The following is a 25,475-nucleotide window of genomic DNA, read 5'->3' as shown; positions in this document are numbered from 1 at the left end:
ATATACTTTCTTTTATTTGTTTTAATGTTGGTTAATGAACTGTTGGAGACGATGACTATTATATTTTTAATTTTTTTTCCGCTGCATTAATAAAGCGAAGTTGAACATTATAAAGATTGTATTATCGGTTCATCTGATAAGTGTGTTATGTATCCATGTATGCATGTTTGAGCACGTTTTTAAGAGATGGTGAAGTGTAGCATCCTAATTGTTGTGTTTTATTTTGAAATTAATTTACTCTGATTTATTAATTTACCGTTCGGGAATTAGGATGTTACATTAGTGGAATCAGAGTCGGTCGGTCCGTCTGGCCAAGTTGTCGAGTCAGTAGAGTAGTGTGACAGTCGAGTACTGTTGATTTGATTTCTAACCATTATTTGTTGTTTGATGTGAAGCAGAAGATGGCTGGAAGAATTAATGTTTCTATTGTTACTCCCTTGGAAGTGATGGCTCATGCTATGCAGAATCAGCATAATGCTGGTGCAATCGACGATTTACGCAGCTTAACAACTTTCCAAAGGGAGAAACCACCTACTTTCAAAGGCATGTATGATCCTGAGGGGGATCAAGCTTGGCTCAAGGATATGGAACAAATTTTTCGAGTGATGGATTGCTTATAGCGCAGAAGGTGCGGTATGGTACACATGTGCTGGCTAGTGAGGCTGATGACTTGTGGCTTGAGACTCATTATAGATTGGAAGCTACAAGTGAGGTTATTACTTGGGAGGTGTTCCGCAGAGAATTTCTGAGAAAGTACTTTCTGAAAGATGTCCGTGGGATTTTTTGGTAACAGCGTATGCTGCTAGATTCGTGGAGATGGCGAAGTTCTATCCTCATTACAATGAGGCAACAGCTGCATTTTCCAAATGTATCAAGTTTGAGAACGGGTTGCGTCCCGAAATCAAGCGAGCGATTGGATATCATAAGATTTGTAAGTTTCTGAAATTGGTGGATTGCTGCAGGATATATGAGGAGGATAGTATGGCTCGCTACAAGATCATGAATGAGAGAAGAGACAAGCAACATCATAACCATGGTAAACCTTACAGTGCTCCAACTGACAAAGGTAAACAGAGAGCTGCTGAGGGTAAGAGAACCAGTGGGGGAGATATTCCTAATGGCGTGGTATGTTTCAAATGTGGAAGACCTGGTCAAAAAGGTAATGTTTGCACTAGAGAGGTGAAGAGATGTTTTCATTATGGAAAATCTGGTCACTTGATAGCTGATTGTAAGTACAAAGCGGTTGTATGTTTCAATTATGGTGAGGAAGGACACATCAGTACTCAGTTTCACAAACCGAAGCAATCTTAGACCAGAGGGAATGTTTTTGCTTTAGTTAAGGCTCAGACACCTAGCGAGGATCGGTTGATCAAAGGTACATGCTTCATTAATAGTGCTCCCTTAATTACTACTACCTCCGTTCCTTTTTATAAGAGACAAGTCATTTTTTAGGTTCATTGAATAACTAATGTATTTGGTCTCTTTATAGACTAGATACATTGATTATTCAATAAATCTAAAAAGTGAATTTTCTCTTATAAAAAGGAACGGAGGTATTATTATTGATACAGGTGCTACTCATTATTTTATTACAGCTAATTATGTGAAAAGTTTGGGTCTTGTTTTATCCTCTATGAATAGAGAAATGGTTATCGATACTTCAACTAATGGAATGGTGACTAATTCTCTTGTATGTCTGAAGTGTCCTCTGTCGATGTTCGATAGAGACTTTGTTGTGGATCTAATTTTCTTACCGTTGAGTGGTTTAGATGTGATTTTGGGTATGAACTGATTGGAATGCAACTATGTTCATATTAACTGTTATGACAAATTTGTGCGGTCTTCTAATCCTGGTGAGGAGAAGGAAATTGAGTTCTTATCTGCCAGGCAGTTAATGAGCTGATGAAAGATGAAGTTCAGGTGTTTGCTTTGATGGCCTCTTTGTCCATTGAGAATCAGACTACTACTGATGAATTACCAATAGTGCGAGAATTTGCCGAAGTTTTTCCAGATGATATTCCAGATGTACTTTCAGAAAGAGAAGTAGAATTTACTATTGATCTTGTCCCTGGTACTAGACCTATTTCTATGGAACCATACAGGATGTCGGCATCTGAATTTGCAAAGTTTAAGAAGCAACTAGAAAACTACTTGAAAAGAAATTTGTGAGACCAAGTGTGTCACCTTGGGGAGCTCCAGTGTTTTTAGTAAAGAAGAATGACGGCAGTATGAGACTTTGTGTTGATTACCGACAATTGAATAAAGTTACGATTAAAAACAAGTATCCACTTTCGAGAATAGACGATTTGATGGATCAATTAGTATGTGCACGTGTATTCAGCAAGATTGACTTGAGGTCGGGTTACCATCAAATTCGAGTAAAAGATGAAGACATTCAGAAGATGCCTTTTAGGACTAGGTATGGACATTATGAGTATTTAATAACGTCTTTTGGTGTTACTAATGCGCCGAGAGTATTTATGAAGTATATGAATCGTATCTTTCGTCCTTACTTGGATCGATTCGTAGTAGTGTTTATTAATGATATCCTAATATATTCCAAGTTAGAAGAAGAGCATGTTGAGCATTTGTGAATAGTACTCCAAATGATTCATATCTTTCGTCCTTATTTGGATCGACTCATGCCCTGTTATTGCCCATTATCTGCACTTTGGATAGGGCTTATGCCATGTTGGCACCACATGCATAAGGTCGAGTCAGTCCCATAACATGTAGGTGTGTGTTTGTATGATGACTTGAGTGGGCTTGTGTATATTGTTGTGTATTTGATTTGATGACGATGGTATAACTTATTAGAGCATGAATTTTGATAACCTGTATGAGATATCTGTTGCATAGTTACCATTATATAACTTATTATATTGTTGTGATATCTCACCTCTTCTGTTTGGATGTTGCCTCTATGTGGGTAAAGTCCAGGTGACAATGATTAGAATTACTTGAGGTATGGAGTTGCACCTCGTCTTGCATAGATTGAGTCGGGTCTTGCTCTGATACGTAACACCAAGGATGAACATTTGTTTATTTATTTAGTATTAGTTGTTTTGATTGTGAGAGCATTATAGTCTCTCTTTTATTTTTTTTAATGTTGGTTGATGAATTGTTGGAGATGATGACTATTATATTTTTTCATTTGTTTTCCACTGCATTAGTAAAGCCAAGTTGAAAATTATAAGGATTGTATTGTCGGTTCATTTGATAAGTGTGTTATGTATCCATGTATGCTTGTTTGAGCATGTTTTTAAGAGATGATGAAGTGTAAAATCCTAATTGTTGTGTTTTATTTTGAAATTAATTTACTCTGATTTATTGATTTATCATTCGTGGAGACCTGGATGACTTCTTTGTTGAATCTTTCAATGAATGCCCAGAGGGATTCATCTTTTCCTTGCATGATTTCTTCCAGTGATGCTTGTGATTTGGGATGGCGTCAAGAAGCAGTGAAGTGTCGGGAGAAGGTCCTTCCCAACTGTCTCTAAGAGGTAATAGACCCGCCGGGGAGACTTTTATACCAGACAGTGGCCCCCTTTCTCAGCATGGTGAGGAATAGCCTGCATTAGATAGTGGCTCTAACGCCATGGTAATCAAGCAAAGCGTTGATGTTTTCATTATGTTTATTAGGGTCGGTTGTGCCGTCGTATGTGCCAAGGGGAGTAGGCTTCTCCAGGCCCTGGGTAGTTGGGTGGCCAGAATGTCTACGGATAATAGGTCTCACGGCTCATCGTCGTTGCTGGAGCTGGAGTCGGAGGAACAAGCAGGAGATCCCCGACTTCTGCAGTCTCATCGAGAAGAGGGGCTTCTTGACTAATCTTTATGAAGCGTTTGCCGGGTCTCTACCTAGGGATTCTCTCTACTTTTCTTGAGAGCCGGGGACATTTGATTCTGGCGAAGAAAGTTACGATCACGCCACTTGATCATTGGGATCTCAGAATTCCGTTCTTTGAGACGGGGATATGGGCTCAGAGAGCGTCTCCACGGGGGAGATCTTTGCTGACACATTTCTTCCAATGCCCCGATCCTTTCGTTTTGCTGCAAGATCAGAGAATATGTCTTGTTTATGGCCATTACCAGAATTACGAGGACGGGGTCGGCGCTAGCCGGTAAGTGAATCTGAGCAGAATCCTGCGCGCTTCCTTGGGTTTTCTTGGACCTGCTGGGCTCGGCGTTCTGGTCGCTAAGATCGTGGACATCTTCGGAGGATGGAGATGCGGTGGCGCCATCCCTTTTTCGAGGGACTGCATCCTCCAGGAAGGGGTTGGCGAAGCCAAGACTGGATTTACGCTTGGGAGAGATAACAGTATTATGAACATCGTGATCGGTGTCAAGACTGGCAACAGTGTAATTTTAGAAGATTGCTCTGGTCTTTGTGTGAATGGGAGAAAATAACGGGGGATAACAAGGTTTCCCATATACGGCTCCACTGATCTGAAGGGTGATCAAAACCGGAAGGTGGGCCAGAGACGTGTGCACGGTGTTGGTGATAAGGAGGAAAAAGGGTGTACCTGCAAGGCACTCATACGAGCAAGTAAGTAGGAGCACATATACATTTTAGTGATTCAAGGGTTTGAAATTATGTTACCTGAACCTCTCAAATGAAAGGATTTTTATATTGTCTCTCAGCGTTTGGCCATTGGTCCATATTTTGGGCTGGATCGTGGATTTATACCTAAACACATGACTAATAGGATTTTAGGAGTATGTTTAGGAATTTTGAGAGGTTGCACGAAACTAGCCGTTGGTAAAGCAGAAAGGTAGCTCTGGTTGACAGAGATGTCCAACGAGCAGGGGCCGTTTGTCCTCGTCTGAGGAGCAAAGTTGTCGTCTTACCGTAGGTGCAGGAGAAAAGTGGTCGTCTTAGCGAAGATGTGCTGTCCTCAGACCATATAGAGGTGTGTCTTCGACAACCTGGCAGAAGAGATGGCGCTCTTACTGTCCTTAGGTGATTAAGCCAAAATTATTGAACCGTCCTTATGGCAGATATGGATTGGGCCACCACTAATCGTCGAGGTAGTCCAGAACAATATTTCTATAAGTTCTTTCAAATTAGTAATTAAATAACTTATATGCAAAAAGCATTTTTTACAAACACTTATCTTAGCTAATCAGTTGTGTATTTAAACATTAGTTTGAAAAATAAAGTTAACAAAGTATTGTATAATGTTGACAAAAGACTAAACCAATATAAAAATGTAACTAATATGATCCTAGTATAGTCTAGAGTTTTTCTTTAGTATATTTTATTTTAGATGGTAAGAGTTTAAGAAAAATAGGATTTAAGGGTAACTCAAAATACAAACTTAAAAGAGTTCAAAGGTTAAACAAATAATCAAACATTTTAAGCCAAGATTATTGAACCGTCCTTAAAGCAGATATGGATTGGGCCACCACTAATCGTCGAGGTAGTCCAAAACAATATTTTTATAAGTTCTTCAAATTAGTAATTAAAATAACTTATATGCAAAAATCGTTTTTTATAAACACTTGTCTTAGCTAATCAGTTGTGTATTTAAACATTAGTTTGAAAAATAAAGTTAACAAAGTATTGTATAATGTTGACAAAAGACTAAACCAATATAAAAATGTAACTAATATGATCTTAGTATAGTCTAGAGTTTTTCTTTAGTATAGTTTATTTTAGATGGTAAGAGTTTAAGAAAAATAGGATTTAACGGTAACTCAAAATGCAAACTCATAAGAGTTCAAAGGTTAAACAAATAATCAAACATTTTAAGCCAAGATTATTGAACCGTCCTTAGAGAAGATATGGATTGGGCCACCACTAATCGTCGAGGTAGTCCAAAACAATATTTTTATAAGTTCTTCAAATTAGTAATTAAAATAACTTATATGCAAAAAGCGTTTTTTATAAACACTTGTCTTAGCTAATCAGTTGTGTATTTAAACATTAGTTTGAAAAATAAACTTAACAACGTATTGTATAATGTTGACAAAAGACTAAACCAATATAAAAATGTAACTAATATGATCCTAGTATAGTCTAGAGTTTTTCTTTAGTATATTTTATTTTAGATGGTAAGAGTTTAAGAAAAATAGGATTTAAGGGTAACTCAAAATACAAACTCATAAGAGTTCAAAGGTTAAACAAATAATCAAACATTTTAAGCCAAGATTATTGAACCGTCCTTAAAGCAGATATGGATTGGGCCACCACTAATCGTCGAGGTAGTCCAAAACAATATTTTTATAAGTTCTTCAAATTAGTAATTAAAATAACTTATATGCAAAAATCGTTTTTTATAAACACTTGTCTTAGCTAATCAGTTGTGTATTTAAACATTAGTTTGAAAAATAAAGTTAACAAAGTATTGTATAATGTTGACAAAAGACTAAACCAATATAAAAATGTAACTAATATGATCTTAGTATAGTCTAGAGTTTTTCTTTAGTATAGTTTATTTTAGATGGTAAGAGTTTAAGAAAAATAGGATTTAACGGTAACTCAAAATGCAAACTCATAAGAGTTCAAAGGTTAAACAAATAATCAAACATTTTAAGCCAAGATTATTGAACCGTCCTTAGAGAAGATATGGATTGGGCCACCACTAATCGTCGAGGTAGTCCAAAACAATATTTTTATAAGTTCTTCAAATTAGTAATTAAAATAACTTATATGCAAAAAGCGTTTTTTATAAACACTTGTCTTAGCTAATCAGTTGTGTATTTAAACATTAGTTTGAAAAATAAACTTAACAACGTATTGTATAATGTTGACAAAAGACTAAACCAATATAAAAATGTAACTAATATGATCCTAGTATAGTCTAGAGTTTTTCTTTAGTATATTTTATTTTAGATGGTAAGAGTTTAAGAAAAATAGGATTTAAGGGTAACTCAAAATACAAACTTAAAAGAGTTCAAAGGTTAAACAAATAATCAAACATTTTAAGCCAAGATTATTGAACCGTCCTTAAAGCAGATATGGATTGGGCCACCACTAATCGTCGAGGTAGTCCAAAACAATATTTTTATAAGTTCTTCAAATTAGTAATTAAAATAACTTATATGCAAAAATCGTTTTTTATAAACACTTGTCTTAGCTAATCAGTTGTGTATTTAAACATTAGTTTGAAAAATAAAGTTAACAAAGTATTGTATAATGTTGACAAAAGACTAAACCAATATAAAAATGTAACTAATATGATCTTAGTATAGTCTAGAGTTTTTCTTTAGTATAGTTTATTTTAGATGGTAAGAGTTTAAGAAAAATAGGATTTAACGGTAACTCAAAATGTAAACTCATAAGAGTTCAAAGGTTAAACAAATAATCAAACATTTTAAGCCAAGATTATTGAACCGTCCTTAGAGAAGATATGGATTGGGCCACCACTAATCGTCGAGGTAGTCCAAAACAATATTTTTATAAGTTCTTCAAATTAGTAATTAAAATAACTTATATGCAAAAAGCGTTTTTTATAAACACTTGTCTTAGCTAATCAGTTGTGTATTTAAACATTAGTTTGAAAAATAAACTTAACAACGTATTGTATAATGTTGACAAAAGACTAAACCAATATAAAAATGTAACTAATATGATCCTAGTATAGTCTAGAGTTTTTCTTTAGTATAGTTTATTTTAAATGGTAAGAGTTTAAGAAAAATAGGATTTAACGGTAACTCAAAATGCAAACTTATAAGACTTCAAAGGTTAAACAAATAATCAAACATTTTAATCTCTTATTAATTGTCATTGTGTAAAAAACCATCCTACCCCATTTGATAAATATGTTCAAATTAACCTTTCAATGGCTTAATAAGTGAGATACCGTATTATTCTCTTTTTATTCATATTTAAATATAGTAATTAATTATCACTATAAATAATTGCTTAATGTATTCATATCTCACTACAATATATTCCTAATTGACAAGGATGAAAACCAAAATTTTTATCTTTGTCTTCTTTGTCTGTGCACTGATTATTATCTCTGTTGTATCAATTGAATCATCTAAAGATGAGAAACAAAGTATACATATATTTAAACTAAGCATGCAGTTTCATTTTTCTTTTATTATATTTAACAATTTTTTTTGTTGTTTTGCAGTTGATACAACAACAGAATTAAAATCGAAAATTGGGATACATGTATATGTATATGATCCATGGAAAAATTGGAAAAGAAATAAAAAAGGTGGAAAGAAAGGCAAAACTGGTGGACAAGGCTCAAGTGTACCGAACTTAGAAGCGAATGAAGACGAAGGAGGTGTACAAAGTGGAGGTGAACAAAATGAAGGTGAAGAAGGATAAAGATGGAAAATGATGAAAAAATGAAGGTGAAGAAGAATAAAGATGGAAAATGATGAAATAAAAGGTAAGATAGGTTATGGAGATTTAAGTTTTATGGAGATTGAAAAGGTGGTGTGGTGTAGGTAGAAAAATGGGGTATATGAGGAACTTTCATGAAAACAAGAAATAAGAAATTTAAATTTTTTCTCTATATTTATTTGGTATTTTTTATGTATAAGACAAACTATTTACCGGACCTAAAATTTATGTTAAATTGTAGTTAAATAGAAATTAATAATAAATTTTTTCCACTGTTAAATCTTAGTTAAATAGAACTTCTATTTATTTTATCATGGGTCAATTATGCTAACCGACATAAATCTCTAAAAACTTGACTTGAGACGACTATGTATTTAATCGATAATAAGATGAATATTTTATTATTCTTTTCATTGATATTATTATCAAAAGTAAATGGATAGGGGAAAATAATTGAAAATGAGTGAAAATGATTCAGGAGAGTTAAATGGAATATGTGTTTTCGTTGCGGTTTGGGTAATTTTGACGGTAAAAGTCATCAGAATTGTAAAAAATAGTGCGTTTTAGTTTGGTTCGGTTGGCTTTTAGAATTAAAATAGAACTAAACCAAACCAAATTAATACGGTTTGGATTGATTTAGTTTTGTGCAAGATTTTTATTGGGTCATACATCCTCAATTGCATCCTCATGAGTAGGCTCTAGATAATGTGGAGCTTGTGGATCATGCATCCTCAATTGCAATGTGTTCATGGATTCATTAATAGAAAGCATGCCCCGGTAATATGTATTAGTGACATTCTAACTATAAGTGAAGCAAGCTCTCAAATTTTGATCCATGTTATCAAATTTGTCATACCAATTATTGCTCAGCTTGTGCAATAGGAGATTCTGGTGGTGGTTGTGGTGCTCTTCTTCTTCTTCACCCAGAGCAATAAAAAGAGGCAAAGATACTATCTAGTTTTGACATCAATAAGAAATGATTATGGTTGGGAATGTCCACATTCAATTGTTTGCATAATCCTATGATTAAGTATGTAAATCTTAGGGCATGTTTTATGGAGAACCAATGATTTCCCACATCTTGTTAAATATTACTCTGGATATGTCTATTCACTTTCCTTTCATGATGTACCGTATGAGTTATCCCATGTATAAAGTGACAGAGGAAGTATAGCTATTAGGAGTAATGTTATGAAGAAGGAATGTCATCCATATATGGGCCTGGCTGGTTAAATCAAATCTCTTGAAACTGATAGGTCTTGCATCTCATCTCACCCCATACATTTTTCTAAATTCGCATATATCAGCTGATGCGATCATAAGTCTAGTTACTTTTAGCCAATTGGATAAAAAAACATATCTAATTTTCTTGGATTGGCCACATAATTATCTTTAATATAAGCATGGATGGTTTCTTTGTCAAAAGAAACCATTTGACATCGAACTCAAGATAATCTTTTCAGAGGTGTATTTTTCATGGGCTTGGCATTTGCATAGAATTTCTTGATGATGTATAGGTTAATTTTCTTTAGAGGATGTGCTAGAATGCCCAAACCTCTAGCATTGATCTCTAGTACAATATACGAATAACCACATAGGTCCTCTAACTCCACTGTTCATTCTTGTAACATGTTGCGGCTTTCAAATTCAATGTAAAATTTTTCATGAAGGGGGCTCATAAACCTGTGGTTATGATAGGGTGTACCAGATGATCTTATATCAGAGGCTAGCCCTTTTCTTTCGGAATTTGATTTTCTTGGAGCCGTAGACAACATTTGATCAACAACATACATGAATTGAAAATATGTTAGGCAAAAATGATCACATACATAGAGTTGCAACCTTCCTTTTTTTCAATATGTGTGTTGTTTCAACAAAGATGATGAAATTCTAGGTCTAGCATGTTCTTGACTATGTTTTTCATGGCATTTAATCATTTCAACTTATAGTCAAACTTAAAGGGATATTATCTAAAGTAATCTAGAATTGAAGTATAAAGCAAAGGGTAAAATGATATACCTGAGCAATTCTGAATTGAATAAAAAAGACTGAATTTGGTGTTTTTCTTCTTTGAAGCATTTCTATTAGTTTTCTTTAGGATTTTTCATGTGTAAGTGTTGTGAGGAGAATGTGAGAAAGTGTTTGAAGTGGGTGAATTAAAGTCTGACTCTGTTTCCCAATGTTCTAAAACGAGTCTCTTGCTAAGGGAGTTCCACGTAGATGAGCGAGATAATGTAATTTTTAAAATTTATGAAATATGTTTCTTCGCTAGTTGAGCAAATTTTTGATAAGCGAAAGGTGACTTAGTGATTTTGCATTGAGTGCGCTAAACGAGCATTGCAAGTGCCAATGTATGCTTAGCAAGATGCTCTACATTCTTCGGTACATCTTGCTTCTCTAATTATTATTTTTTGAGAAAATTTAAAATACTAACTAAAAAGACTGTAAAAAGGGTTGGGTTGTCTTCCAACAAGTGCGTGCTTATTTAACGTTATTAGCTTGATGGTTGCTAGTGTTACCTAATGTCAATTATCTTAAAGTATATCTCATGGTTTTTGATTCTTAGCTTCACTTGTCCCATGTCAATATCCACTAGCATTCTAGCGATTTTCATAAATGATATTCCTAAAATGAGAGGTTTCCTTGGGCTTTTCTTGACATTTAGCACCATAAAACCTAAAGAAAATAAGAACTTGTCAATTATAATCACAACATCTTTGATTGTTCCCATTGGCTTCCTACATGCATTGGCTGCCATTTACAATATTGTCACAGTTGGCTCTATTTGAAAATCATCAATTTTCTTTACCACTGACCTTGATATTACATTTACACATGCACCGAAGTTGATGAGTACCGAGTTCATTTCCAACTTCCAAATTACTTATGGATATAGGTACAATGATTATAGTAGGACCGACTTTAAAAAGAAACAATAATTATTTATCATGGTTTTAGTTAATTAAAAGAGATTTATAACCCCCTGCAATTTAACACGTTTTTTATAATAAAATATGATCTAGACCTTAAGTGACATGGCACGCCATGTTAGTTTCTGTTAAAAAAAATAGGACGACATAATCAAAATTATGGATGAAAAATTTTAAAAAAATCTTTATTAACTTTTTTTTATAAAAATTAAAATTAATATTAAATTATAAACTATTTATATTTTATTTTATATTTTAAAAAGACGAAAAATATATTTAACACATAAATTTAATTGCAATCCAATTAAATTAAAACAAATTTTACAAAATAATATAAAATTGAAAATTAGAAGAAGGAATATAAAGAGACAAAATCAACCGATCCAAATCAGACACGAAAATTTTCACCCCTTCCCGGGTAAGAACAACAATCCTATTCCTATCTCTCTCGCAACCTTATTTTCGAATTTAAATTCCATTTTCACTGATTTCTACTCCTCTCCCTCTCAAAATCTCTAAACCAATTCATCAATTGTAGATTGCAGAACTTTCAATTTCGTTTCTCCTGAACCACAGCAAATGGTATGCGTTTCGCTCTTTTCTGTGATGTTTCTTGAATTCGCTGTTATCTGTTTTTGTTAATCGATTTGTGTTTGTTTGAATTGAATTGAATGGCTTGGGATTAAGGAAATTGTAATTGAAAACTGTGTTTATGATTATGGAGTGTGTGGATGTTGATAGGTTTAAGCTTGCATTGTGTCAGTGAATACTAGGGTTTTTGTTGGATAATGATGGTGAAATTTGGTAATGAATTGATGTTTGAAATTGAAACTTATAATTTTAGTTACTCTGTTTTAGTCTATGAAGCATGGACACAGGAAACACGAGACCGATATTGATATGTTGACACCGGTAGTAATTTTAAAAAATGAATAAATAATCGTAATCACAAGTTTCGGTGTTGGTTTTGATCACCTACACTGACACTGACACACATTTTTTCAGAGGTTACGGTGCTACATAGGTTTTAGTGCCGGAGATGAATAATGGTGTGCATTTTATATTTATATTTATGTTTATATTTATATTATATAGTAGTCGTGATAAATCAGATAGAGAAGATCCATAAGTTATCAAATGGCGGCTTTAGGTTATTTAAGGAGATGTTTCATACTCTGTTGTCAAGTAGTGGCGCTAAAACAGCGGAATTTGAATAAACTGCTGTTGTTCTACTATATACGGTTTAGTACAAGTGTTGTCAAATAGAGGTGCTATAGTGAGGGGATATTTTGACAAATCGCTATTTTATGCGATTTGGGATTGGCAACACTGGTTTCATTGTTTGTTTGTGTTCTGGTTTAGTACAAGTGTTGTCAAATAGAGGTGCTATAGTGAGGGGATATTTTGAAAAATCGCTGTTTTATGCGATTTGGGATTGGCAACACTGGTTTCATAGTTTGTTTGTGTTCTGGTTTAGTACAAGTGCTGTCAAATAGAGGTGCTATAGTGAGGGGATATTTTGACAAATCGCTATTTTATGTGATTTGTGATTGGCAACACTGAGTTCAAGGAATCCAAATGATGAGGAAACTCTGAAACCTCTGCTATTATTGTTCCTACCGTCAATATCTAATTATTTGTATGTGTTGATTGCATATTCCACAACTAATCATCTCTTAAACTAAGGTATATGTTTCCCTTTAAGTAACGAAGGAATCCCATCTATAGAAAAGGAAAACAATACTGCTGCTCTGACTTATTCTTTCTCTTTTGAAGTATATGACTTGACAAACTATCGTTTCTCATATCTTTCTTTTCCTTCCCCTCGCACCCATTCTAACATATTGGTCTTTACCTGTTCAAGTGTTGCTTCCTTTTGCCTTTTGTTTTTGCGAATCTCATTAGAAACCAAGGAAATTTATGAGTTTAACTATAAAAAAGGTTTTAGATTTAAATGTGTTGTTATTAGTCGTCATTTATTTTAGGGCATTATAGCATTGTTTGATTTGATCCATGCTACCTGCCTTACCTAATGTGAAAATACATTTGACATTGTTTGCCACTATTGTGGTGTTTAGAATCTCTCCTTTGTTGTTATTTGCCACCACCAGAAACATTTCCAGTGAGTTCTTTGGTGAAACCGCCTTCATTGAATGCCCTTTCACCGATCGACCTTCCTAAGCCCAAAACTTCAAAGTCTTTTTTGTGTTTAGTCTTTTTTGTGTTATCAAATGATAATCATTAATCATATGAAAATATTGATAATTCAAAGTCTTAATTCTTTCCATTCCCTTTTATCTAAGCACAAGATCCTGGAAGTTCAACAAATACAGACACATTAAATTTATTAATTTTTAGAGGCTTACTTTGTATCCAAAAAATGTAACTGCCTGTTCTCTTTTAAATTTATCAATTTCTAGAGGCATCTGCTGCTGTGATTAACATGTTTAACGATATAACATACTCTTTGAACTATGGTCAATCTTCTATTTTTTTAAGAGGCTGTGGTCAATGTTTTATACTATGTAAATGCTAATTTTACCTATAATACAGTTGGGGTTTGTAGCCCTGTTTTAATTGAAATCCTTCCTTGCAGCTCTAATTTAGTTTTATGTATCTGTTCTGCATTCTGTGAAATTTGGGATGGTCTTTAATCTTAACTATCATTTCCTGACAGGATATGTACATTCGCGTTAAGCGTGGCAAGACAACGTATTTCATCCGGTGCAAGCCATCTGATAAAGTTCTTGACATAAAGCAGAAGTTACAAGAACTCATCGATCAACCAGCTAATGATCAACGATTAAGTCTTCCTGATACAGGGGAAATATTAGAGGATTCTAAGACTCTGGCTGATCAAAAGGTACACTGCTATATAATTCTTCATGTCTTGTACTATGTGTATATTCTTTTTATAGTGCTAGCATTCTAACTAGCCTTAAATAATTCTGCTTGCTTCTCGCATGACTATGACCTAGATGCTAACAATTTCTCTTTTTTTTAACCTTTCAGATTGAAACTGATGCTGTTGTTGCATTGACCTTGAGGAAAGGTAAAATGTATATCATTAACTTAATACCACCATAATCCTTTTCCTTTCCGCCTATCCGGTTTCTCTTCTTCCTACATTGATTGTGTGAAGATTTCCTATTCCCAATGCTCTTTGAAAAATCCTGCAAATTTGACAGTAGAGATAGACTATTCAGGTCATCCTGGTTTCATGTTGGACAAATTTTCATTCCTGTATTGCAATCATTTGGGACTGTTTCAGAAAGATTTAAAACTATATTCCTCGAATTTTTTGCACAGCTTCAAGTAATCTTGAGGTGCCTTAGAAATTTCTGAAAATATTTTAGGGATATAAAACAAACTCTAACTTTCTTTTGGAAAATATGTGTATATTCCCATTGGGGGTCATTAGTAACTTAATCTTTCAGTTTTTTTTCCTACTTATTTGTAAATTGCAAAGCAGATAATTATTTGACCCGGTTTATCATTTAAACTGCCGACCCCACTTAGTGGAATAAGACTGGTTGTTGTCGCTGTTTATCATTTAAACTAGAAGTCCCTACCACTGTTCACCTGAACAAAAAAGTGCTTCCTTGTTCATTTTCATATCATCTGAGCATGTTTATCTTTTTTTCTTAACCATTTTTAGCCTTTAGGTTGTACTCCATTTTCTTCAAGGATGATGTACATCCTATCCTTATGCAACAATTGTATATTTGTTTAATATTGTGGATTGCGACATAACGGTCCTTTTTCTTCCAGATGATAATGAGTTTGAGGAGGTCAACATTGTTCGACCAAATGATTTCTATCAGTCAAATGCAGAGGGTGCCAGTTGGTAATTGCTAAATCCATACTCGACCAAAGACTCTGTCACAACTCGTTTCTTGACAAGTGCTAATCCTGTTAATTTTTCAGGTGACTTGGTGAATTCCATAATGACTAGAAACGACATTTTCAAATGATTGATAATTTGTAGAGATAAATGATGAACTTGTTTACATTACACCGAAACTTTGCCTTAGGTAAATATGGCACTCTCTTACTGCAAGGGTTCTATAATGGTGAATCAAATTTGTGGTTAAACCTATGTGATGCAATAGGACTTATAATAGGCTCAGTTCATCTAGAAGACACAAGCCATTTACATAGTATTGAGGGAGTTAAAGTTTGAGTTTTCTTAAAAAATTCAATACATGGTTTTTTTACTCTGGTTATTTTATTGAGCTTTCTACATTATTGTTTGCATGTTTATCTCAATGCGCTTCATCTAAATTGGTAGTAAGAAGTTCTAAATTTATATTTTCATTATTATAAAGATTGACCCAAATAAAATGCATACATAACCCAGAACCTTCACACAAAAAAATCTTAATTATGAATACGGTGTTTTAACATTGTGAATATTCTGAATAATTTTTTTTGTTTTAATATTGTGAATATTCTAAATAAGTTTCTTTGTGAATATTCTGGATGGTCACAAATTATTTCCAGACACAATCAATGTTATAAATAAGTTTATTTGTGTAAAACATCTAGCAAATTAATCTTCTCTCAAATGTGTGTCATGGGATGCAATGTGAGGTGTTGTGAGTTTCTTTTTGTTTTTTTTTTTTTAAATTGTTGGTCATACACATTGGCTAATGGTCAAGAATATTAAGTTAAAAAAAATTGTTTTTGGTTTCTCTATTTTAATTTTAATTTTAATTTCTAAAATTGAATTTATGATAATATTTTTATAAATTTTAGATTTTGTTGATTTTTCACTATTTTTTATTTTAGGAAAATAGTATGACACAGTCTAGGCAGAGATTTAAAATTGAAACTCTAATGCTTTTGCAAAACTTAGTATCTTTTTATGTGTGCATCTAGTATGAATTCAATCTAAAGACGAACTTTAATATTTTTAGTAAAGAAAACAATTTATATAGAGTAAAATTAGAAAGTAAAAGCCACATTAAAAGCTCTATTTCCTTTTATATATTTCATATATACTAATAAGTACAATTATTTGTAACTATTTTTTTTTTTAAATTTAAAATTATTGATTTATAAATATTAACAATTTATTTATCTTAATATATAAATATAAATAAATTCATTTAACTTAAATACCAGTTCTAACTACTTAGATCATAAGATACATGCATACATGTATGTAAGGAAAACATACTATATAGCTCACCAACTAACCACCACAAAATGTTAGTAAAAATTGGTTGAACAACCACACAAAAACATGCCAATTCAGCTCAACTTCCATTTAACCAGCAACAATTTTCCTTCCTATTCAAAACCATCCTTCATTTCTAAAACCTATATTTAAACATATTATATCATACTTTACATATATCCCTATAGTTAACAATAACATATTTCTCTTGATACTTTTTTTTTCTTTGCAATGGCTAGCAACAGCAAAATGGTGGTAAACGAGCGTTTCGGGGCCGAGATAGTACACGGCTCCGAAAACTGCTTCAACCACTCCATCCAACTCTTGGAAGAGCTTGGATTTCCAAAGGGTGTTCTTCCCTTAAAGGATCTTATTGAATGTGGAAGAGTTAGAGAAACTGGCTTTGTTTGGATGAAACAAAAAGCACCAAGTGAGCATTACTTTGAAGGGACAAAGACTCTTGTGAGCTATGGAATTGAAGTAACTGCCTATGTGGAGAAATTCAAGATGAAGAAAATGAGTGGAATCAAGAGTAAGCAAATGTTTGTTTGGGTGCCTATAAGTGAAATGAGTGTTGATGGTTTTGATGGGAAGAAGATGTATTTCAAGACTCCTTTGGGGATTGGAAAGTCTTTTCATGTTACTTCTTTTATGAGTGTTGAGGAAAAGGAAAAGTATATGAAGTTGCAATTGAAGGATAAGGAGGGGGAGATTATAGAAAGTTAATTTCATTACATTTTGTGTTTGTTTTTGGATTTATGTATGTTATTTGACTATTTGGTTATTATGAAACTATAGATGAGCATAGTGAAATCTTTTGATAGTTGAAATTTATCAACTATAAATTATGATGTATTACTATATTTATGTTTTTTTTACACAATATTTATGTTTTTTCTTAAAAAACTATATAATGTAATTTATCAACTATTATAAGTTATGATGTATTACTACTATATTTATGTTATCTTCTTAAAAATTATATAATGTTTTCTCAAAATTTGATGTACTTTTAGCAACTGTAACAATTGTATCATCAAGTAATTATGTTTCTAAGTTTGTATCCGCAAGGACTGTTTCAAATTTTACTTAACAATTTTTATTTTACTTATATTATGTAACAATAACAAAATGATGGATACAAAGCATATAATTTGAAAAGATCAAATTAAAATTATTGACCTAGTGACTTTTTTTAAAAGAAAAAAATTGATATTTACTTAATTAATTTTAAGAAAAGGGATGAAGTAGAAATTAAGTGCAAAAGATTAAATAACATAAATATGAAAAGATAAGGGAAATGAAAGTACACACCATAAATTATTTTAGTTCGATCTTAAGGTTTTTTCTTGAGATTTTCAGTAACAACAATTTGACATTTAAAACGGGTTGAACTCAACAACCTTAAACAATAAATTGAGATTTTACATTGGTTTATTACAACAACCTTATACCCAACTTTTTACAGGTATAGGTTGCAACCTTCAAATCTATTACAAGACCACAAGAGAAATAAGTTCTTGAAAAATAAATTCAACACAACAGAAAAATACAACTCTCAGATAAAACTTTTCACTCCCTTAGCACTAAGGAAATTTCTAATGAAAAAAAATAAAATAAGGATAAGGATTTAAATAAGATATTTGATTATTAAAAAAAATTGTGTGTTTAGAAGTGAGGAAACCATAAAATAAAATACTTTGTGTGTTTGCAACAATCTATGGGCTAGGTCATTTCATAATCGATTACAACACCAACCGAATCGATTAGGTTAAGTCGTAAAAGAAAACCATAATTTGCAACATCATTTATAATGGATTAACAAGGCTGCCTAATAAATTAGGAGGTGTTACTCTTGATCTAACCGATTAAATGAAAGGCCTAACCAATTAGACAATTCAATTTTACTTTCCTAATTGATTAAGTACTTGTCGAAATTAGTTTTTTTTAAGACGTTTTAAGAAAATGATAAAGAGCTTGAAATACTCTAGGTGTGTATATGTGTGTGTGTGCATCGTCTTACTAGGGCAAAACTTACTCTTTTTTCATTTAAATTCAACTAATCAAACTAAATGATAAAACACTAAGCACGAAACCAGACAAACTTTCACAACTTCACTACTTCAAATCCTTTCAATTACTTGATTTAACTTTATTAATCTATTTCAACGAAAACTTTAAATACTTTGACTTGTGCTTGCATCTTAAATGGTGCTTTTGATTTATTATTCCTTGTTCAGTTGTCATTATCAAAACTTTTATAAGACAATTACCTACATAACACATAGGAGCACATTCTCCCCTTTTTTAATGATGACACTATATTTCTCAGGGAGGTGGTAAAATAGAAAAAAAATATAGATATTCAAATTGGAGTTGTTAAGCTCCCCCTTACATATAAATAGTGTATACTTTAATCTCTTTTTGAGTATACTTGTCCCCCTTTATCTTTAACAAAAAGATGGAAAGTGTTAAGAAATGTGGTTGAGCCTAACTCATCCCTACAAAACCGGTTGGTAAGGTGAGGAGTGTCACTCTATATAAACTCTTTCAATGCTATATCTCCAACCAATGTGGGACTTTAGGATCTTCCTAATACACCCCCTCACGCCCAGCATTCGTTTTGGGCTTGGTGCGTGGATATTAACGGTGGGCGGCCCATGGTTCGATCGATAGGCTCTGATACCATATTAGAGTTTGACCTAACTCATCCTTACAAAACTAGTTGGTAGGGTGAGGATTGCCCCCACTTATAAGCACATGTTTAGGCCATATATTGTTCGATGTGGGACTCTTAACACACCCCCTTACGCCTAGGAACACATAACTGAAGCATGGAAATAAATGGTGGGTGACCCGATAGCGGTAACCATAATAGGTGGCCCACTGGATCTTAATCGAGGCTCTGATACCATGTTAAGAAATGTGGTTAAGCCTAACTCATCCCTACAAAACCGGTTGGTAAGGTGAGGAGTGTCACTCTATATAAACTCTTTCAATACTCTATCTCCAACCAATGTGGGACTTTAGGATCTTCCTAATACACTCCCTCACGCCCAACATTCTTTTTGGGCTTCGTGCGTGGATATTAACGGTGGGCGACCCATGGTTCGATCGATAGGCTTTGATACCATATTAGAGTTTGACCTAACTCATCCTTACAAAACCGGTTGGTAGTGTGAGGATTGCCCCCACTTATAAGCACATGTTTAGGTCATATATTGTCCGATGTGGGACTCTTAACAGAAAGACTGAGAGACAATGAATAAACTTCACATAAAATAAATATCATATAATCTCATTTAAGTGAAAAAAAAACTGAATATCATATATGAAAAAAGCATTATATCACATTAGAACATATATATCACATTAAATAAATGGGAATGCAATATTCATATATGTTCCGTTTGGGAACCAGAAATATATGCAGTTGGAAAATTGATGATTCCGTAATCAAAGACTCAATTGCTTCCATCACGTCAATCCTTGGTTTGACCCCTTTGCTCGATATTAGAGTTGCAACATCATATTATTTTGGTTAAATTATTAAAAAAATTAATAACTTTCATTATTTATTAGTTGAATTATTATTATATAAGATATTTAATGAAACCATAGCACCCTTAATATTTCTAAATTTTTATAGTTTGAGGTGCAATTATTTTATTAGAAGATTTAATCTTTTAGCTCTTAACTGATTAAAAAAATTACTTTGTAACTATTATTTATTAATCAATTTGAGTGATTATAATAGTTAAATATTATTGACATAATTGAAATCCAGGTAAGCAGATATCAGATGTCGAACTAGATGTCATGACACTAGTATCAGATCAGTCACAACAACAATAATAATTATGCAGATAGAATAAGATGCTGAAAGTAAACAACACAGGTAATTATTAATCCAGTTCGATGCAACATCACATTCTCTTTAGGCATCCAAGCCAGGGAGGAAATCTACTAAAATAGTATTAGTTTGAAGCCGAAGTAAACAACCACTAGTTTACAATCTTCTCACATAATCACTATCTGTGTTATTTCTATCTAAGACATTCCTAGATATGAGACCCCTCTCACTTCCCTTCAATCACACAACAATGATAAACAACAAAGACAATCAAAGATATAATACAAACTTCCAAGACACACAATCTATTCTTGCTTAAAAGCTTATGAGTGATTGACAAATTACAACTCAAACAAAGTCCAATTCAAGCATCTAAGAGATACATGAATGGCTCACAATAAACACAATCTAACTCTACTATAGAGTGGATCACAAAGAAAAAAGAATAATGAATAAACTAAACTCTAAAACAAATACTTCAATCGCACGACTTAGTTACTCCATTAGGTTTAGGTTGTTCTTTTAAATAGATTTCCATAAGGATGGGCTTTGGGCTCTTCATTCAAATATCTAAAATAGCAGCTGCAAATCTTCTCCATAATCTTCTCGTTAAAATAAGGAACAAACATCACATGTTTCCTAAAATGTCTCAACATCCTATTTTATGAAACAAGTGTACAGCTAGAATTAAACAGTCGTTCCAAATTAAATCCTTCTTGTACTGCAAAAATATGAGAAATAAAATAGCAAAGAATCTCTCATTAAATAAATCAAATCTTCCAAGAAGTAAAACCTAAACCTGCACTGATGTCTGGTACAACATGTCACAACATCGTGTTAAAATATCTGTTTGCAATGATTTCTGACCAACATGTCAAGACATCTTGTTGTGATACATGTTTTACCAAAATTGTTGCCAACCATAAAATCACATAATTAACAATCTCCCCCCTTTGGCAAATTTTGGCTAAAACAACCTTTGCATAATGAAGTTGGAGATAAGGAATTAAAAACAACAACAAACAACTACAAAACACAAGATACATATATCTCATGCATACTTGGTATATTAGCACAAACATATTAGAGGCACACACTGTAAAACTACAGAAAGACCCAGTCTCGCACACAAACAATCACATAGAGAGAAATTAAATCTCACACTCCATAATTCCTTCAGATATCAGATGTCGTGACATTTTGTATGGCATCACAGCAACAACAACCACATCATAGCTACACCAATACTCACACAGTAAAGAGAAATATAAACTCTCAACACACCAGCATAATCCTCCCCTTGAATATCATCCCCCTATCACACATGGTCAAAACTCCTCCTCAAGGACAGGTCCACAAACACACATCAAACCAAACACGTTATTTCTCCCCCTTTTTAGCCATAATTTAGACAACAGCTAGTGATAGCTCAATAACAGCATCCCCTTCTTCCTATTCTCCTTCTGTAATATCAACAAACTATTATCCCTCAAGAATGCAGATCCCTAGTTCACCCCTTAATTTTTCAAATTGGTTTGCATCCAATGCTTTGGTGAAAAATATCAGCCAGTTGCTTCTCAATGGCCACATGCTCCAGAGTAACAATTTTGTCTTCAACTAGGTCCTTGATAAAATGATGACGGATGTCAATGTGCTTAGTTCTGCTATGCTGAATGGGAATTTTAAAAATGTTGATAGCACTCAAATTGTCACAGAATAATGTCATAACATCTTGCTTGACATTATACTCTTTTAACATCTACTTCATCCAAGTCAGTTAAGAGTTACTACTTTCTACTATAATATACTCAGCCTCAACAGTGGATAGGGACACCATTTTTTTCTTCTTGCTGAACCGAGATATACAATTATTTCCTAAGAAGAAACAACCTCCTGAAGTGCTCTTCCTATCATCAGCACTATGTGCCCAATCTGCATCACAATATCCTACAAGCATGGAATCAAAGCTATATATGAGAATATAACATGCCATAGTCACTAGTACCATTGAATTACTTGAGAATCATCTTCACTTGATTAATGTGACTCATTTTAGGCTCAGCTTGATATCTTGCACAAACGCTTACAACACCTTTTTCATCTTTAGATAACTTCAAATAAGTGGGTGCAGGTGTCCCCTCGTGACTAGCATTCTCCATACCAAACTTCTTCACTATATTCTTGGCATACTTACTTTGAGAGATGAAAATAGAATCATCCATCTGTTTTACTTGAAGTCCAAGAAAATAGGTTAATTCACCAACAAGACTCATCTCAAATTCATATTGCATTTGCTTAACAAAATGTTGAACCATCAGGTCTGACATCCCTCCAAACACAATGTCATCCGCATCAATACCAAACTATTCATATAAAATCATGATATTCAAGTATCCTTCATTAGAGCTTCGTGCATATCGTAATCAAAGATGTTAATACCTCAAAACAAATGAAAATATTTTAAAAGAATGAACAAGATTTAAAAACATACTATTTTATTTTCAAACACACCTACTAATTTGATTCAATTTTAGAAAGTCCCTCATTTAATTGTGGGATCAAAGCCATTTTTAAAAATATATCAAATATATTAACATGGTGTATTCGATTTGATTCGGTTCACAAAATACAAACCACAAATCGAATTACATAGTTTTGTTAAAATATAACTCAAACACATTCGAATCAAACACATATATAGCATAAATATTAGATAAATGAAAGAGGACATCATGGACTGCTCTCCGTACATGGAGATTTGCGGCGTTTCTTCTCTGCGTTCTGGTTCGACCTGGTAGGATTCGGTGAGGCTTTACTCAAGGTTCTCATAACTCCTTCGTCTTCGGTTTAAATTCATGTTCTTAGGAACAGGGACCTTGTTGAGGGGATTATTTTGAGACCTTTGGTTAGGGTTCTTTATCGGATTTTTGTCGGAGTCGCTTAACCATGGCTGGACTTGTCGCTGGGGTTGAGGGGAGATGGAACGCTGTGAAAAGAAAACATTTTAGAGCGTGGGTTCCAAAATGGGATGTCTTCTGAAAGGGAAAATGGAAGGAGGGAGCTAAATTAGAGACGATTTTCGTTTCTCATTTCCCGGACAGGTGCGAGGCTAGGGATTTGTTTCAGGTATTCGGGTGTATTGGGGAGATCTCTGAAGTTGCAATTTCTCCTAGGAGGAACAAAGTAGGGAAACGATTTGGTTTTGCGAGATTTGCTGAAGTTTCTGATGTGCGCTTGCTGGCGGTGAAAGTTGATAACGTTATTTTCGATGGTGTTAAAATTCATGCTAATGTTCCTAGATTTGCAAGAATATCATTGTCCGCTCATCGCAGGATTGCGAATAGGGATGGTTTTCTGCCTAACAATTTTGGTGGGCAGGGTCAGACAGTGCAGAATCCTTGCAGGGCGTCGGAGTCGGGGCGGAGGGATGCACGTTCCTTTGTGGAAGTGGTGGCTGAGAAGTCGAAGGATGTTCTGACTGTGGAGAAACAGAAGCCTCCTTTGGTTTTCTTTTCAAAGGATGTAGACAGAGAAAGGCTTTCAAACTCGTTGGTGGGTATTCTTCGGATTCCAGGGTCGGCTGATGGAATTCAAAGTCGGATTGAGAGAGTAGGCTTTTTCGCGATTAGGGTGATTCCTTTAGGGGCATCTATGTGTTTGTTGGAAGAGACAGAGGTAGGCTCTCTGGCAGAATTTTCGAATGAGGGGGAAGAGTGGTGGCAGGACTGGTTTACGAAAATCTCTGCGTGGAAGAAGGATGTGGTTGATACTTACAGAACTGTGTGGCTGCGTTTTTGGGGCATTCCGGAAGTGGCTTGGAATTCTGACTTCTTCAATTTTCTGGCGAATTTGTGGGGCTCGTTGATATGCGTTGATGCAGGTACGGCGGATCGCACGTCGATGGCTATGGCTAGAATTAAGATGAAAGTTGTTATTGGAGTGTCTATTCCGAAAGTCTTGGAGGTATTGATTGACGGCTGCAAATTTTCTTTGGAGATTCAGATTGAAACTTCGCACAAATGTTACTGCTCAGGTAATCTTAAATCCCTCTCTTGCTTATCTAAATCTTCAGACTCGGTTAGCTCTGGGGATCTTGGTTCTGAAGAGATTTTAGGATTTGAAGACGAATCTATCGATAGCATAGAAGCCTTTTCGAGTGCGGTTAAGGCTGCTGCTTCGATTTCAGTCCAGCCTCAAGGCGTTGTTTTAGGCTGTGAGGATGTCTCTTCCGCTGTGAATTTTGTGCAGGTCCAAGCGGGTGAGTCTCCTGGCTCTTTTGTTCCGAATTCCGCTGTTGGTGCCTCTGTCGATTGTTTTGACGAGGCGGTGAGGTCAGTTGGAAAAGAATCGTTGGATGCGGAGCTTGTTAACCTGGCCGTTGATGTTAACAGGAAGGAGGAGAAGAGTAAGATGTCGGTTGTAGGTGGGGAGGCAGAGGGTGTAGCTGTTGCATCTATTATTGAGAAGGCGGTTAGAGTAAAGGGAGTTCGGATGGCTGGAGGAAACAAGGGCTGTTTTCTGGAAGCTGGCCTTTCTGGAGTGGTTTCTAAGAAAAAAGCTTTATGTCCTAAAATTGTGAAGTTTAGAAATCTGATGGAATTAGGGGCTGGTGGTTGTCTGAAAAGAAAGAAAAGTTTCAAAAATAAGATTAAGAGGAAAGTTTCAGGGGATTTTACTAAGAAGATTAGGGGAGGCGGTTCTTCGGTATCGGTAGAAGATTCTCATTTGGTGTCGGGTTTTTACCATAGTGGTTGTGAGGGGATTTGTTATGAGAACCTTTCGGAGAATGACTTGATTGGGTTTAATAATTCAAAACAGTGGGAGATTGTTAATAAATACGTGGAGGTCAAAATGCGGTCGACTTTTGAAGGTTTGGGAATGTCTAATTTGAAAGATCGGCTCAATATCAACAAGAATAAGGGGGAATTGGAAGTGGATGAGCACTCGGTTGTGGTACCAAGGAAGGAGATTTCTACACCGTCTTTATGATTATTGGAACTTTTAATATTAGGGGGGAGGGAATGCTCTTAAGAGGAGAAGGATTATCTCTACTGTTAAGAAGGGCGAAGCGGATATTTTTTTGATTCAAGAAACGAAGATTTCTATTATGGAGGATTTTATTGCTTATGGCTTGTGGAGTAACACGGAGGTGGGGTATTCTTTTTTGAATTCGATTGGAAGGTCGGGAGGGATTATAACTCTTTG

General features: G+C 34.2%; 5 protein-coding genes across 6 annotated transcripts; 4 read left to right on the top strand and 1 right to left on the bottom strand.

Moving 5' to 3' along the window:
- The first annotated feature begins 401 nt into the window (after positions 1-401).
- On the top strand, positions 402-2,169 carry LOC131597015 (uncharacterized). Its single transcript, XM_058869737.1, has 5 exons — positions 402-543; positions 621-707; positions 794-1,228; positions 1,596-1,690; positions 1,888-2,169. Exons 1-5 carry the CDS (start codon positions 402-404, stop codon positions 2,167-2,169), a joined length of 1,041 nt encoding a protein of 346 aa, XP_058725720.1.
- A 9,443-nt stretch (positions 2,170-11,612) lies between these two features.
- LOC131594695 (uncharacterized) lies at positions 11,613-15,498 on the top strand. Of its 2 annotated transcripts, XM_058866890.1 has the most exons (6): positions 11,613-11,653; positions 11,774-11,817; positions 13,913-14,098; positions 14,248-14,287; positions 15,007-15,082; positions 15,163-15,498. In XM_058866890.1, the coding sequence occupies exons 2-6, from the start codon at positions 11,815-11,817 to the stop codon at positions 15,164-15,166; spliced, it is 309 nt and encodes a 102-aa protein (XP_058722873.1). In that variant the 5' UTR covers positions 11,613-11,653; positions 11,774-11,814; the 3' UTR covers positions 15,167-15,498. The 2 variants fall into 2 exon arrangements, with proteins under 2 accessions (XP_058722873.1, XP_058722872.1); XM_058866889.1 differs by lacking the exon at positions 11,613-11,653 and having other exon boundaries at positions 11,660-11,817; positions 15,007-15,089.
- Positions 15,499-16,237: 739 nt separating this feature from the next.
- LOC131594694 (uncharacterized) lies at positions 16,238-17,303 on the top strand. The gene has a single exon (XM_058866888.1). It carries the CDS (start codon positions 16,649-16,651, stop codon positions 17,141-17,143), a length of 495 nt encoding a protein of 164 aa, XP_058722871.1. The 5' UTR covers positions 16,238-16,648; the 3' UTR covers positions 17,144-17,303.
- A 4,744-nt stretch (positions 17,304-22,047) lies between these two features.
- LOC131597014 (uncharacterized mitochondrial protein AtMg00810-like) lies at positions 22,048-22,585 on the bottom strand. The gene is made up of 2 exons (XM_058869736.1): positions 22,287-22,585; positions 22,048-22,237 (listed from the first exon to the last, which is right to left on the bottom strand). Exons 1-2 carry the CDS (start codon positions 22,583-22,585, stop codon positions 22,048-22,050), a joined length of 489 nt encoding a protein of 162 aa, XP_058725719.1.
- Positions 22,586-23,216: 631 nt separating this feature from the next.
- LOC131597013 (uncharacterized) lies at positions 23,217-25,259 on the top strand. Its single transcript, XM_058869735.1, has 2 exons — positions 23,217-23,281; positions 23,372-25,259. Exons 1-2 carry the CDS (start codon positions 23,217-23,219, stop codon positions 25,257-25,259), a joined length of 1,953 nt encoding a protein of 650 aa, XP_058725718.1.
- The last annotated feature ends 216 nt before the right edge of the window (positions 25,260-25,475 follow it).

This window comes from Vicia villosa, linkage group LG4 (assembly GCF_029867415.1).
Source record: "Vicia villosa cultivar HV-30 ecotype Madison, WI linkage group LG4, Vvil1.0, whole genome shotgun sequence".
In the NCBI taxonomy this organism is placed as follows: Eukaryota; Viridiplantae; Streptophyta; class Magnoliopsida; order Fabales; family Fabaceae; genus Vicia; species Vicia villosa.
Note: the sequence above shows the minus strand (reverse complement) of the source record. Positions and strands in the feature narration are given on the sequence as shown.

Excerpts from the sequence above, each read along its gene's own strand:
- LOC131594694 (XM_058866888.1), top strand. The coding sequence starts at position 16,649 with ATGGCTAGCAACAGCAAAATGGTGGTAAACGAGCGTTTCGGGGCCGAG.
- LOC131597013 (XM_058869735.1), top strand. The coding sequence starts at position 23,217 with ATGGCTGGACTTGTCGCTGGGGTTGAGGGGAGATGGAACGCTGTGAAA. Across the intron at positions 23,282-23,371 it reads AAAAGAAAACATTTTAGAGC|GTGCGAGGCTAGGGATTTGT; the intron begins GTGGGTTCCAAA and ends TTTCCCGGACAG.
- LOC131597014 (XM_058869736.1), bottom strand. The coding sequence starts at position 22,585 with ATGGTTCAACATTTTGTTAAGCAAATGCAATATGAATTTGAGATGAGT. Across the intron at positions 22,238-22,286 it reads CAAGTGAAGATGATTCTCAA|CTTTGATTCCATGCTTGTAG; the intron begins GTAATTCAATGG and ends TCTCATATATAG.
- LOC131597015 (XM_058869737.1), top strand. The coding sequence starts at position 402 with ATGGCTGGAAGAATTAATGTTTCTATTGTTACTCCCTTGGAAGTGATG. Across the intron at positions 544-620 it reads GAAACCACCTACTTTCAAAG|CGCAGAAGGTGCGGTATGGT; the intron begins GCATGTATGATC and ends GATTGCTTATAG. Across the intron at positions 1,691-1,887 it reads GAATGGTGACTAATTCTCTT|GCAGTTAATGAGCTGATGAA; the intron begins GTATGTCTGAAG and ends CTTATCTGCCAG.
- LOC131594695 (XM_058866890.1), top strand. Across the intron at positions 14,099-14,247 it reads AGACTCTGGCTGATCAAAAG|ATTGAAACTGATGCTGTTGT; the intron begins GTACACTGCTAT and ends TTAACCTTTCAG. Across the intron at positions 14,288-15,006 it reads TGCATTGACCTTGAGGAAAG|ATGATAATGAGTTTGAGGAG; the intron begins GTAAAATGTATA and ends TTTTTCTTCCAG.